This window comes from Oncorhynchus kisutch, linkage group LG15, assembly GCF_002021735.2.
Source record: "Oncorhynchus kisutch isolate 150728-3 linkage group LG15, Okis_V2, whole genome shotgun sequence".
NCBI lineage: Eukaryota > Metazoa > Chordata > Actinopteri > Salmoniformes > Salmonidae > Oncorhynchus > Oncorhynchus kisutch.
The window spans coordinates 30,939,794-30,955,173 of NC_034188.2; the positions used below are offsets into that span (position 1 = coordinate 30,939,794).

The 15,380-nt window shown below is 41.4% G+C and overlaps 1 protein-coding gene across 1 annotated transcript in view; it reads left to right on the forward strand.

Annotated features, from left to right (window-relative positions):
• Nucleotides 1–325: 325 nt before the first annotated feature.
• Nucleotides 326–15,380, forward strand: part of LOC109905151 (vascular endothelial growth factor receptor kdr-like) — an 80,845-nt gene continuing 65,790 nt past the window's right edge. The window contains exon 1 of the mRNA XM_020502372.2: nt 326–894. Coding sequence (XP_020357961.1) covers nt 834–894 — 61 coding nt within the window. The 5' untranslated portion in view covers nt 326–833. The remainder of the gene's footprint in view (nt 895–15,380) is intronic.

The window sequence follows — 15,380 nt, forward strand, 5'->3', positions numbered from 1 at the left end:
AAATCACTGTAATGTTGATGTTGCACTAAATGCATCTGTTTTTGGTGTCTGACTGGTTCATTAAAATTCTTTCTTTTCCTGTCAGTGAATTCTTTCAAAGGTTCTTCGTCATTCAAAACCAATAAAACAATACAAATGTTTGATGTAGAATAGGTGAGGCCAACACGTCATCAATAAATATAAATCGGCTATTCACATGTCATATACAGTGAAATTATGTAGAAAGTGATTCTAGAACGTCACACTATCACTGCAGTTTGTCTTTGACGTTGCGTCCTTCCTCTGTTCTTCACTATAAAGACTCAGCGCGTGGACTGCAAGCGGTGCTGAGTACAGGGGCGGGATAAGAACTTCTCAGACAGTTGCACATGAATTAATCTACACTACCGTTGTTCAGAGGATGAATGGCTATTTTTGCTCTGTTTTGTTTCAAATCTGAGGCGTTCGTTTTATTCTACAACATATTGTAAAACTCACCCACTTGGTGGCAATGCTTGTTTAAATTCCTTTCACTCAGTTCCAAAGAGTAGAGGGAAAACGTAGCACAGGTCGCACCTGCACTCATCTGTCTCTTCAGTTGCAAGTACTAGTCGGAGTGGAACCAAAACTGCACAGGGGAGCTGTCCTACAAAACAAGCTATGGGATACGTGGACAACTGCTGAGTTTCTTACATTTTGATCTAAGGATTTTTTGGATTAAAAACTAAAAGGACACATTTAAATTTATATCACTTTTGGACTGTTACCTGAGAGACTATATCGCGTTTTATTCTCAGCCAACACTTTTGTCTCTTTCTTGGGATTTTCTGGGGGTATCACCGGTGGTGGACAGAATGGCCCCGCTCAACTGTGCCAAACTCTCAGTCGTCTTTCATTTAATCACAACTATAAGCGGTAAGAATTATTCCATATGTATCCAGAGAAGGTTTCTCCTTTTATAATTATGTTCCTTGAAGTCACTTAAAGTTAATGTCTCTACATTTGGTGATTTTTTTTTCCTGTATGAATAAATTAAGATTGATATTCACATTTGGTCTGCTATTATGCTGGAATGCAGAGTATTAATGAGCAGAAGGCGTTTTTCTATTCAATTTGTTTCGAATGGTTTGAAGAGATGAACTGAGTTTGTTTTGGACTTGTATCCATTTACGAAATATGATGTTGATGCGGCAAGGATAATCTTGTTTAAAGCGTGACCATATCACACAATCTAACTGAGTTAAAATGTCACCTGTTGCTGAAGTTGAATGCACATGTTGTTTCTTGGGATTGAAATTCCATGTCGTTGAAATTGAGTCATTAAGATAATTCAAGTTCATTGAAACATCCAACAATCCAAGGTTGAGGTTCGGCAGTTAGGAATCCATACGCGTATGGACATTGCAGTACAACTTGTCACCAGTAGAGGTAGTCACTTTCCATTGAAGATAGGATGTAATTGAGTAAACGCTGCTGTTGTGTGTTACCTTGGGAACTTATTACCTATACCTATGAGTTTATTACCTATACTTACCTATGAGTTTATTATGTATATCTATAAGTTTATTACCTATACCTATGAATTTATTACCTTTACCTATGAGTTTGTTACCTATACATTTGAGTTTATTACCTATGCCTATGAGTTTATTATGTATATCTATGAGTTTATTACCTATACCTATGAATTTATTACCTTTACCTATGAGTTTGTTACCTATACATTTGAGTTTATTGCTTATACCTATGTGTTTATTACCTATACCTATGAGTTTATTACCTATGAGTTTATTACTTATAACTACCTAATGAGTTTATTAATTATACCTACAAGTTTATTACCTATACCCATGTGTTTATTACCTATACCGATGAGTTTATTACCTATGAGTTTATTACTTATACCGATGAGTGTTTTACCTATACCGATGAGTTTATTGCCTATACCCATGAGTATTTTACCTATACCGATGAGTTTATTGCCTATACCTATTTATGAGTGTATTAGCTATACCTACCCATAAGTTTATTACCTAAACCTACCTTTAAGTTTATTGCCTATACCTATGAGTTTATTACGATACATACCTATGAGTTTATTACGATACCTACCTATGAGTTTTTTACTTATACCTACCTATGAGTTTATTACCTATGACAACTATGAGTTTATTAACTATAACTACCTATGAGTTTATTACCTATGGATACCTATGAGTTTATTAACTATAACTACCTATGAGTTTATTACTTATACCTACCTATGAGTTATTGCATGTACCTATGAGTTTTTTGCCTATACCTATGAGTTTATTAGCTATACCTACCTATGATTTTATTTTCTACAGTACTGGTCAAAAGTTTGGACACCTACCCATTCCAGGGTTTTTCTTTATTTTTAATATTTTCTACATTGTTGAATAATAGTGAAGACATCAAAACTATGAAATAACACACATGTAGTAACCAAAAAGGTGTTCAACAAATCAAAATAGATTTTATATTTGAGATTCTTCAAAGTAGCCACCCTTTGCCTTGAGGACAGCTTTGCACATTCTTGGCATTCTCTCAACCAGATTCATGAGGAATGCTTTTCCAACAGTCTTGAAGGAGTTCCCCCATATGCTGAGCACTTGTTGGCTGCTTTTTCTTCACTCTGTGGTCCAACTCATCCCAAACCATCTCAATATGGTTGAGGTCGGGTGATTTTGGAGGCCAGGTCATCTGATGTGTTATGAGTCATTGTTCCTGTTGAAAAACAAACAATAGTCCTACTAAGCGCAAACCAGATGGAATGGCGTATCGCTGCAGAATGCTGTGGTAGCCATGCTGGTTAAGTGTGCCCTGAATTCTAAATAAATCACTGACTGTGTCATCAGCAAAGCACCATCACACCTCCTCCTCCATGCTTCATGGTGGGAACCACACATGAGGAGATCATCCGTTCACCTACTCTGAATCTCACAAAGACACGGCGGTTGGAACCACATTTTTTTATTTGGACACATCAGACCAAAGGACAGATTTCCACCTTTCTAATGGCCATTGCTCATGTTTCTTGGCCCAAGCAAGTACCTTCTTCTTATTGGTGTCATTTAGTAGTGGTTTCTTTGCAGCAATTCGACCAGGAAGGCCTGATTCACGCAGTCTCCTCTGAACAGTTGATGTTGAGATGTGTCTCTTACTTGAACTCTGTGAAGCATTTATTTGGGCTGCAATCTGAGGGGCAGTGAACTCTAATGAAGTTATCCTCTGCAGCAGAGGTGAATCTTGGTCTTCCTTTCCTGTGGCGGTCCTCGTGAGAGCCTGTTTCATCACAGCACTTGATGGTTTTTGCGACTGCATTTGAAGAAACTTTCAAAGTTCTTGACATTTTCCACATTGACTGACCTTCATGTCTTAAAGTAATGATGGACTGTCATTTCTCTTTACTTATTTGAGCTGTTAATGCCATAATATGGACTTGGTATTTTACCAAATAGGGCTATCTTCTGTATACCACCCCTATCTTATCACAACACAACTGACTGGCTTAAATGCATTAAGAAGGAAAGAAATTCCACAAATTAACTTTTAACAAGGCACACCTGTTAATTGAAATGCATTCCAGGTGACTACCTCATGAAGCTGGTTGAGAGAATGTCAAGAGTGTGCAAAGCTGTCATCAAGGCAAAGGGTGGCTACTTTGAAGAATCTCAAATATAAAACACTTTTTTTGGTTACTACATGATTCTATATGTGTTATTTCATAGTTCTAATGTCTTCACTATTATTCTACAATGTAGAAAATAGCACAAATAAAGAAAAACCCTGGAATGAGTAGGTGTGTCCAAACTTTTGACTTGTACACTATACCTACCTATGACTTTATTGCCTATACCTATGAGTTTATTAATTATACCTACAAGTTTATTACATATACCCATGAGTTTATTGCCTATACCGATGAGTGTTTTACCTATACCGATGAGTTTATTGCCTATACCCATGAGTGTTTTACCTATACCGATGAGTTTATTGCCTATACCTATTTATGAGTTTATTAGCTATACCTACCCATAAGTTGATTACCTAAACCTACCTTTAAGTTGATTGCCTATACCTATGAGTTTATTACGATACCTACCTATGAGTTTATTACGATACCTACCTATGAGTTTATTGCCTATACGTATGAGTTTATTACATATACCGATGAGTTTATTACCTATACCTATTTGTTTGTTGCCTATACATATGAGTTTATTACCTATACCTTTTAGTTTATTACTACCTATGAGTTCATTACTTATACTTACCTATGAGTTTATTACCTATACCTATGAGTTTATTACCTATACCTACCTATGAGTTTATTACGTATAATTATGAGTTTATTATCTATACCTTATTAAGTTAACTGTTCCCACTTAATCTCAAATTTGTTCATTCTTGTTGGTAGTCTTTTTGTGTATCAAGAATCTGTATTGGACATTGGTGGAGATATTTCGCAGATGTGTTACAGTTAACTAGGCCCCTGGAGGAGGTGAAATATATTTGAAAACAGAACCAGTGTTTAAAGTTATGGTGAAAATATTTATTTCAGCATTGTTATCATGTGGATCCAGAGTGAAAGGTTGTTCAACATCTTGAGAATAGAATGTGTTTCACAAAGGAAGCCACATTGTTATCACTTGCCAGTTCCAGGACCATGATGCCTCTCCACATCAGGGAGTGAACATTATTTATAATAAGGCTTACATGGAGAAAAGTGGACCTCTGAAATGGATATTATAGCCTTCCCTTTAGCAAAATATATTTTACGCAAACAATCCTTGAACGCTTAAAAAAAACAAGTGACCCTCCCCTATACCAAAATAATAATGAACACATAAATGGGATAGCAAAGAACATGCCTACTGTTTACCCTCACTTCTTGGACAGACCAGAGCCTTAGATATGCAGTTTTAGGAACTGTTTTTTGTCCTGTAAGCATTACATGGCATTGCAGGAATTTTGATAGTGCACAGGGCTTCAGGCCAGATGGTTGTGGGTTCACAGACCACCGTTGACAAGAGAAGGGTTGGAAAGATCTGTAAAAGCATTTAATTAATCTATCCTTGTATTTGCAGGTCTGAGAACGCATGACCATTAATAAACATTTCATGCAATTCAACATTATTTTACATATTAGCAGTGTCTTTTTAATGTAACAAAAATTACCGACATTACAGGCTAAGAATGGACAGAGAGCTAGGCCTATGTGTTCATCTCATCATATTTCTCTAATGCCAAATCAGTGTGTCTTGTTTGCAACAAAAATAATTAAATCTGAGATGTCATTAGGAATCTGAGCATGGTACTTTCAAAAGTTAGGCCTACCTTTCCACCCCAGACAGAGTAGGCCTACCTTTCCACCCCAGACAGAGTAGGCCTACCTTTCCACCCCAGACAGAGTAGGCCTACCTTTCCACCCCAGACAGAGTAGGCCTACCTTTCCACCCCAGACAGAGTAGACCTACCTTTCCACCCCAGACAGAGTAGACCTACCTTTCCACCCCAGACAGAGTAGGCCTACCTTTCCACCCCAGACAGAGTAGGCCTACCTTTCCACCCCAGACAGAGTAGGCCTACCTTTCCACCCCAGACAGAGTAGGCCTACCTTTTCACCCCAGACAGAGTAGGCCTACCTTTCCACCCCAGACAGAGTAGACCTACCTTTCCACCCCAGACAGAGTAGGCCTACCTTTCCACCCCAGACAGAGTAGGCCTACTGACACAGAGAAAAGCTTTAACTGCTGGCTACTCTTCTTCCATTGCTTAACCCAATGAGAGAAGTGTTTCCCCAAAATCTGTCTGGGTTTAAACTAGGGATGCATGATATATCGGTGAACATATTGGAATCGGACGATATTAGCTAAAAATGACAGCATCAGTATCGACCCGATGTCTAGTTTAACGCCGATGTCAAAGCTGCCGTACATGCCTATATAATGTAGGTACATGACGTAATAACGCCACATCAAATTTTGCTCTACACATGCAACACAGCGTCCCTAACCTAGCCCACAATGTCTGCTGTGTGGCTCGAGCAATCAACAAGTCGAGCAGTCATTTGAAAGAGGAAGAAAATTTCAGCAAGACAACTCAAAGGCGAAATCCATTAAAGCCAAGATAATGGAATTCATTGCCCTTGACAATCAACCGTTCTCTGTCGTGGGTGATGTTGGCCTTCGTCGACTGGTCAAGCACTGGTACACAATACCAAGTGCGCTATTTTTCAGATGTTGCCCTATCGGAGTTACACAGTAATATCGTCACTGCTTTTAGCTTCACAACATACATACTATGGAACGCCGTTTGGGTGTTTGCCTGTCTAATAAGATACAGTAGCACTGTCAATACTGTACAAAAAAATCTGCAAACAAGCCAACACCGGCCACGAAAGATGTGTTTACATCACCGCTTTGGTAATAAAGCATAATTTGTTCGACTGCAACTTCTGGGATAGCTAGCTTTAGCTTGGTACCTAGCTAGCACCAATACAACCAGCCTGAAAACAATGACCAGTAGAAACTGCAGCCATTTTCATTATTCTTAGCAATGATTTAGGAATCCTTGTGAATAAGTATTAGCTAGGTTGCCACTTGTTGTTCACCTATTGAAATTGAACTTCAGCTCATGAAAAAAAATAGCTAGCCAGCTACTTAACCCTGTTCCCAAAGCAAACGTTATAAGCAGCCGGCTAGCTTCATCTGGCTAGTGAGGCTCGACCGGACCGTGTTATGTGTTGTGAAGCTAGCCACATTAAGGATTAGGCACAATAGTGGAATTTGCGGTTTGCCTTTAAAATAAAAGTGTGTCATTGACAGTGATGCAAATGAATATAAATAGTAGAATTATGCCATACTTTTATTTTGAAGGCTAACCACATTGTCCATTATTGTGGCTAATCCTTATTGTGGCTAGCTTCAAATAGATGGGTCCGACCACCATTAATCAAATATGAACTGTCTTATGAACGAGGGTTATTTTATATGATGACACCTAGCTATATAAACACAGCAAAAAAAGAAACCTGTCTTTCAAAGATAATTCGTCAAAATCCAAACAACTTCACAGATCTTCATTGTAAAGTGTTTAAACACTGTTTCCCATGCTTGTTCAATGAACCATAAACAATTAATGAACATGCACCGGTGGAACGGTTAAGACACTAACAGCTTACAGACTGTAGGCAATTAAGGTCACAGTTATGAAAACTTAGGACACTAAAGAGGCCTTTCTACTGACTCTGATAAACATCAAAGAAAGATGCCCAGTGTCCCTGCTCATCTGTGTGAACGCGCCTTAGGCATGCTGCAAGGAGGCATGAGGACTGCAGATGTGGCCAGGGAAATAAATTGCAATGTCCGTACTGTGAGACGCCTAAGACAGCGCTACAGGGTCGACAGGACAGACAGCTGATCGTCCTCGCAGTGGCAGACCACGTGTAACAACACCTGCACAGGATCAGTACATCCGAACATCACACCTGCGGGAAAGGTACAGGATGGCAACAACAACTGCCCGAGTTACACCAGGAACGCACAATCCCTCCATCAGTGCTCAGACTGTCCTCAATAGGCTGAGAGAGGCTGGGTTGAGGGCTTGTAGGCCTGTTGTAAGGCAGGTCCTCACCAGACATCACCGGCAACAACATTGCCTATGGGCACAAACCCACTGTCGCTGGACCAGACAGGACTGACAAAAGGTGCTCTTCACTGACGAGTCGCGGTTTTGTCTCACCAGGGGCGATGGTCGGATTTGCGTTTATCGTTGAAGGAATGAGCGTTACACCGAGGCATGTACTCTGGAGCGGGATCGATTTGGAGGTCCGTCATGGTCTGAGATTGCAGGCAATCTCAACGCTGTGCATTACAGGGAAGACATCCTCCTCCCTCATGTGGTACCCTTCCTGCAGGCTTATCCTGACATGAGCCTCCTGCATGACAATGCCACCAGCCATACTGCTCATTCTGTGCGTGATTTCCCACAAGATAGGAATCTCAGTGTTCTGCCATGGCCAGCGAAGAGCCTGGATCTCAATCCCATTGAGCACGTCTGGGACCTGTTGGATCGGAGGGTGAGGGCTAGGGCCATTCCCCCCAGAAATGTCCAGGAACTTGCAGGTGCCTTGGTGGAAGAGTGGGGTAACATCTCACAAGAAGAACTGGCAAATTTGGTGCAGTCCATGAGGAGGAGATGCACTGCAGTACTTAATGGAACTGGTTGCCACACCAGATACTGACTGTTACTTTTGATTTTGACCCCCCTTTGTTCAGGGACACATTATTCCATTTCTGTTAATCAAGATCTTGTTCAGTTTATGTCTCAGTTGTTGAATCTTATGTTATTTACAGATGTTAAGTTTGCTGAAAATAAACGCAGTTGATAGTGAGAGGACATTTATTTTTTTGCTGAGTTTAGTTAGCTACCTAACTGTAGCTACTGAAACAGATTATGTCGTTTTGCTATGTTTTTGGGGAAGAACATTGTTTGCATCCATGAGCTAGCTAGTTTTTTTTAGGACCAGCACTGTAGAATCTCGAAGCAACTTTACCAGCATCATAGCATACGTATCGATGAATCGTTGTGAAATATGAAATACGAGTGATAGTGTAATCAATGTGCAATAACAAAAATTAATGAACTTGTTTAATTATTATGTAATGTGCAGTCATATTCAGATCTTGATTGGTCAACAAGCTTATTTGACACTTCAAATAGTGTTATTATTTGATGTGTATCTTTTTTGACATTAAAAGACCCCAAAGGCATTCCATAGAAATTCTGGTTGAGAATGAAATGACTGAACAAATGAACAATGAAACAGCACAGCAAGTAAGTGAAAGAAATAGGTTTTGATTATGTTTTACTGGTAATGGGGAAATACGTAAATGCCATCAAAATAATTTTGGGGTCAGTGTGGTGTGTGTGTGACCTTTGTTTAACTAGGCAAGTTTGTTAATACAAATTCTTATTTACAATGACGGCCTACACCGGCCAAACACGTACGACGCTGGGACAATTGTGCGCCACCCTATGGGACTCCGAATCACGGCCGGATGTGATAGAGCCTGGATTCGAACCAGGGACTGTAGTGATGCCTCTTCCACTGAGATACAGTGCCTTAGACTGCTGCGTCCATGTGTAATGTGTTAATTGTTTAACTGTAGTAGAATGCTTGAAAGGCCGCAAAAAAATGTAATATCGGTTATCTGTATTGTTTTTTTTGGGGCAAAGAAAATATCGGATATCGGTATCGGCCTTTTTCAATAATATTGGATTTCGGACCATAGCTTATAGGCTATGGATCGTTTGATTGAGGCCACACTAAATATCCTATTTGCAGAAAATCAGAGATCAGGGGCAGCATTGGGCACACATCAATATATAGCCTAATAAGCAACTATTTTTTTAAACACTGAGAAATATAGACATTTCATCAATTAGAAAATGGCATGACTCTCCCCATGACTAGATTTTAAAAATACTAAACCCTCCCCTTGACTGAAATTGAATAGCATGACCCTCCCCCATTTTCCTCCAGGTAACCATTCTGTACATTACGATCCGTCCCTGAACAAGATCGAGCAGTACTTTCTCTACATTCTGTCTTGCCCGGTGTGCAACACAGATATGTCTTCCTCCCAATGTCCAAATTAACGTCACATCCAAACAGAGGAAATACTGGCCCCTCCCTCCCCTGCTACTTTTTCAGTCTCTCTAGTTTATCTACACTGTTTCCAAGTAGATTTCCTTCACTGTCCACACACAGAGCATGGGAAAAACACAAGGAACAAACAGACAAGGGATGGGGAGGGCAGGAGGCACCCTGGAATTGTTCTGGCCAATAGAGGTCACGGAAACGTGACACGCTACGTTCTCATTGAAGCACCAATGTATGTCAAGCCCCAATCTCAAGACAATGAGGCTGAGCAAAGTTGGACCATTGTTTCTGCATGGCGGTTGGCTATATGGTAGAGCCATTAGTAGTAAACTCATCTCAAGACTGAGGCAGATGTGGAGAGGTTTGGTCAGTGGGACAGGTACGGTACAGCACCACAGATATGGGGAGGGGGGGTGATTTGTCCTCTACAATCTGAAATAAACCCAACTAAGTTGAATAATAGGCATCTATCTATTCCTTGGGTTAAATGTGGAACACACATTTCGGTTGAATGCAACTGACTAGGTATCCCCTTCCCCCTTTCCATTATAGTATTGGTGGTGCTACCTTGTTTAGCATTGAGATTGTTGGTGGATTTGTAAGGCAATGCTCGTGATAGGTGAAATAGGAAGCGTTGATTACACTGTAGATGCTTGAAATTGGTAAATCCTCTTTCCTATTGCTTTTCCCCCTGACACACACACACACACCAAGCGTCTCTGTTTCTCTTTGATTGACTGCCAACATAGCCACCAGTGCAGTGTTATTCCAATGTGAAATGTGAACTGAGCTGTTGGTGTTTGCAGGTTCCTCAGATGTCTTACCTCTCCTGTGCATGATGGATTCTTGTATTGGGAGATTTCTACCAGCACAGCAGAAGCACTTCAGTTGAATCTGGATGTTCAGTTGCTATTGCTGTTGTTAACAGGGATGATAGCAGCATCCCCCTCTATAAGACATGTACATCTCTCTTGCTGAGCCAGCTGTATATTTAGTTTTAACCCCTGCATGGGATTTCAATTTCAAGAATCCTCCTGGCTTACACAGTGGAAGAGCTCATAGGAATCTCAATATACAGGATCTTCCTATAGTTAACCACGTTTAATTCTATATAACCAGGAAAAGCTGACTGGCCACCCATCTTGGCCAGATGTTCCTTTATTCTGCTTTTTTAAAGGGGAGGCTTGTGCATTCTGTCTCCAAACTCCCAAAGCTAATCTACGGACTAATAAAAAAGTCTCTCTTATTGTTGTCTTAACCATATTGTTGGCAGAGTGCAGTGCTTTCTGAAGGACCCGGTGTGAGAGTGCAGTCACAACCGTTAGAAACTAACTGCACAGTAAATAGTAGTAGCAACTTCTTATTTTGGCAGTACTCTTGTCATGGTTTTCAGGTCTCCGTTGTACATCTGCCAGCAGAGCATAAAACATCTTGTGAGTTTGTCTTTATGTTTTTCTGTTCTGAAAGACTCAAACTAGAGACAACTCACCGTGAAATACCACTGTCTCAGAACGAGATCGCAGTGGGATGGCTGCATCGTCACACTATGAGGCAATGAACTTGAGGGATATAACAGTACAGGACAGGTTAACCCCAATGTAACCTTACAAAACCAGTATAGCCCACCAACTGTGAGCCAGTAAAGCCTGGAAATGAATAATGGAACATTTTAAGTTCCTTTTCTGGGAAATTCACAGCAGCATTAAAGCCAGTTGCTTAACCAAAATATATTGTGATAAATGTGTGGAAATATTGTAATGTTCCATTGAGGTAAAAATGGTGGCCCTGAGCACCACAGTGCGATACAGGAAGCCAGTGATCATGTCAGTGGCCACTGACTGACTACCGCTGACTACTGTTGTGCTTCTCTTCTATATCCATGGACACACTGCAGTGAAGATGACTCACAAGCCTCTGACCTTTCTCTTTCATAAAGGAGTGCCCCCCCCCCACCACCATCCTCTCTCTCCCTTTGTTCTCCATGTTGGACATACAAAGAGATGGAGTGGCAAGGTTAAACGAGAGAGTCATTATTCCACATTGTTGTTTTTGCCTTGAAGACCCCAAAAAAGATCCTCACTCCAGAGATGGCATTGCTGGTACATGGTAGGACGGGAAGCACAGGGAGACGTGTACCAGCCACAGATGAGGGAATTCCGTACATTATACCCTGCACTTTAAGGTGTGACTGGGGATTTCCTCACAAACACAGTGACAGTACAGTCATCTCATACCGTAATAAAGAATAGGGTTTTATTACATAGTATCAGACATGAGCTGTTGGCCGCTAGCCCGGACTGCCTGGCACAGCCACTTTCAGACTCCCACTCTTGTTCTCTCACTCGCTCTTGCTTTTGTTCTCTCTCTCTGTCGCTCTCTCTTCCTCTTTAAGCAGATTCACATTGGGTTCAGCAGTTTCTTACCCAATGGATTCAACATCATGAGATAGTTGTTGTATTACACAAGTGTTTGGCAGCACAGCTGAAACTATTTTGGGGTTTTTCAAGAGCACACTGATTTCCATGGGGACTAGACACAAAGATAGGGTTTGGATTAGTTTAAAAACAGTAAAATGTTGGAATTGGTCATTGTTTGGAGGTCTTGTTTGTTCTTCTGTTTTCGGTTTGGCTTGACCACAAACACTTCAGAATAGAACTTGGAATCCCATCATATGGGAGCAAAAGTCCTTCCTGGAAATGTAGCGACTGCAATGTTCTGTGCTGTTTTCCCAGCTTTAACCTGTACGCTAAGAATACAGAGACCACATTTAATAAATAACGGAACATGAAACACAACAAGAAACACGAGTAGCATACAGACATGAAACACAGAAACAGAATCAATAACGCCTGGGGAAAGAACCAAAGGGAGTGACAGATATAGGGGAGGTAATCAGGAAGGTGATGGAGTCCAGGTGATTCTCATGAGGTACAGGTGCGTGTAACGATGGTGGCAGGTGTGTAATAATGAGTAAACTGGCTACATCGAGCGCTGGCGAGCGGGAGCTGGGGTAGACGTGACATAACCTACAGGAAAATAATCCTGCAGCAACAGGAAATGTGAATTATTATGTTAATTATAGTTTATGGACTTTTTTGTAGGGGTTGATAAGGGCAAATCAAGTCTGACATTTTAAAGTGGGAATTGCAAGCCTTTTTAAACCTATAGTACAAGTTAGCATTTCCTGCATTGCAGGAAAATTCTAAGCAACAAAAGAGTAATCAAGTTAAAATCCTAAATCTGTAACGTTGCAGGCGTAAAAGAAACACCTGAGCGGGGTCAAATGAAACCGGAGGCATCTTCTTTGCTTTTCCTCTGAAAATCTGATGCTTCCAGTTTGTACCGACCCTGCTGAGGGTGCCCCAGCTCTGCACAGAGGGAGGCTTGGGACTTATGAATGGAGGGTCCCAGACTAACACTGACAATGTCAACTGCTGTTTGATAACACGCACAAGAGCCCAACACCAGCCAGCAAAGTGAGCTGAATTTGGCAACCTAGAGAGACATCAGATAGTGGTTCCATGTCCATAAAATCCAATGCATTTATGTAGGATTCATAGAGAGGAACTGGTTGACTGTAAATGGAGGCATGGTCTGGTTCCACGCCTGTCCTCTTCTTTAATGTCTCCTAATGAGAACCAGGCCCTCTGAACTGAACCAGCACAACAAGCACAATTTCTAGCATTTCCAGGCGTTCCACTGGAGGAATGCAGCACACAGCTGTTCGCGGGGGGTTGTGGTGGGGGGCCTGCTGAGGTCAGCGCTGGGCAGGCAGGTGGGGGTAGGATGGGATGGGAGGCTGTGGGTGGAGAGCGACAGGGACAGGGCAGGGAGTGGAGGGCTTGATGAAGGGGGTAAGCCGGGGGGGGGTTAAGTGGGCTAACGGGGGCCCCTGCTGAACCATCCAGCTGTAGTTTGTTATAGTGCAGAGCGGGGAAACTGTTCTTGGTTCCAAAGTTTCTACATTCATTTTTGGACTTCATATTTGAACTTTTAAATGCAGGATATATACGCACTGATTCTTGAAGAATATAACTTATAAATGCCTCATGAGCTTAGTTCAACTGTTGTACCTGATCAAAACCTCAAATATAAGCTTGTTTTACTCCAATGTTTGTAAACAATGTAAATGTAAACAAACACTGTATAACCTCAAAACATGGTTAAAACTCTCATTTTGATATCATGGATGTTCAGTCCATGACCATCCACGAGAGTGGTTGCATTTCTCTAGGTCCATCCCTTAGCTTGGTAACGTAATATCAACAGTAGTGTCCCAGACACCAATATATATATATATAAACATTAATTCTTCAAGGCCTTTGTTTATGGACATAGATCCATCCATATGGAAATACACACATGGGCAATAACAACTGAGTAATATATACAGACTATTAATAATAACATGTTTGTCTGGAGATTCTGATCTCTGATTATGTTTCGCAGAAGTAGAAGTATTAAAGAGAGCGATGTAGTATACTTAGACCCTATACTGGTAGTACTCTGTCATACTGAGAGGAATGTTTTCATCACTTTGAAAACCTTTGACCACATCCCTTCCCCTCCAAATAACCTTGGACTATGAAACAATGATGTTACAACATTTGGGAAGGAAGCTGATATTGAGTGCCAACGTTGGCACTGTCAGTTCATTCTTGGACAACAGCTGTTCAGACCCCCACAATAAAACAAATTGCAACTCTGTGTACTTTTGAGTGTGTATGCGTGTGTGTGTGTTTGGTGTGTTCACCTGCATTTGTGTGTGTCTAGGTTTCTGGAGTCCACCCAGGGGATTAGCCTTGTGTGTAATTCCATTGTCTTTCTGGATACTGTCAGCGCTGGGCAGGCAGACATTTGCTCTTAAAGAGAACCTTTTATAAACGTGTTTGCCTGGAAACCACATGTTGACTGTACACAAGCTGCTTGGGGAGTAGAGAGTCAAAAGAAGGAAATCACTTGTGAGACGGTCACAACTCACGGACAGCAGAGAGAATGACAGTGCTTCCTATGCTGAGCACCGTGAGCAGCACCTATCAACAGCTTCAGCCGGCCCACCAACAACTGGGATTTTTAATCATCCAACTTCCCCTTTTGTCCTTCTTCTCTATAAATGTAATAATAGAATACAGCGCATGCAGCAAAGGTCAGAGGTCAATCAAAAAGTGAATCTGCCCATATACTGTAAGTGTGTGTCAGCATTGTTATAGAATGGAGAAAGAGAGGAAGAGAGAGTCCCCACCAAACTAGATTGACTGATTGAGCTGGACGAAGGACTTGTGGACATGTTGCCGAGCTCATCTGGGTCTGCCCAGTTCTCCCCGGTTCTGACTGGAGTGACCTCTCTGGCTGAGGGGCACAGCTGCTCCCCATGTCCCCCCTACTCCCCCCTCCCCTTCTCATCTGCCTCACACCCACTCCTCTCAAACACACTCACATAACTCATCACTATCAGACCAGACCAGTATCCTCCAGCACCCTACTCTGCACGGACTGCCCCGTAAACACCTCCCACCCCCTCACAGCAGAATAGACCAGCACTAAGTGAATACACATGGGTTGTACTCAGGAAAAAACTCCCAATGCATTTATCACACCACTGGTGAGTCAGACTGTAGGATTCAGAGAGTGAGAGAGGAACTGGTTGACTGTAAATGGAGGCATGGTGTAATTTGTTGTATGAGAGTACTATGAAGCGCCACTTTGAAGT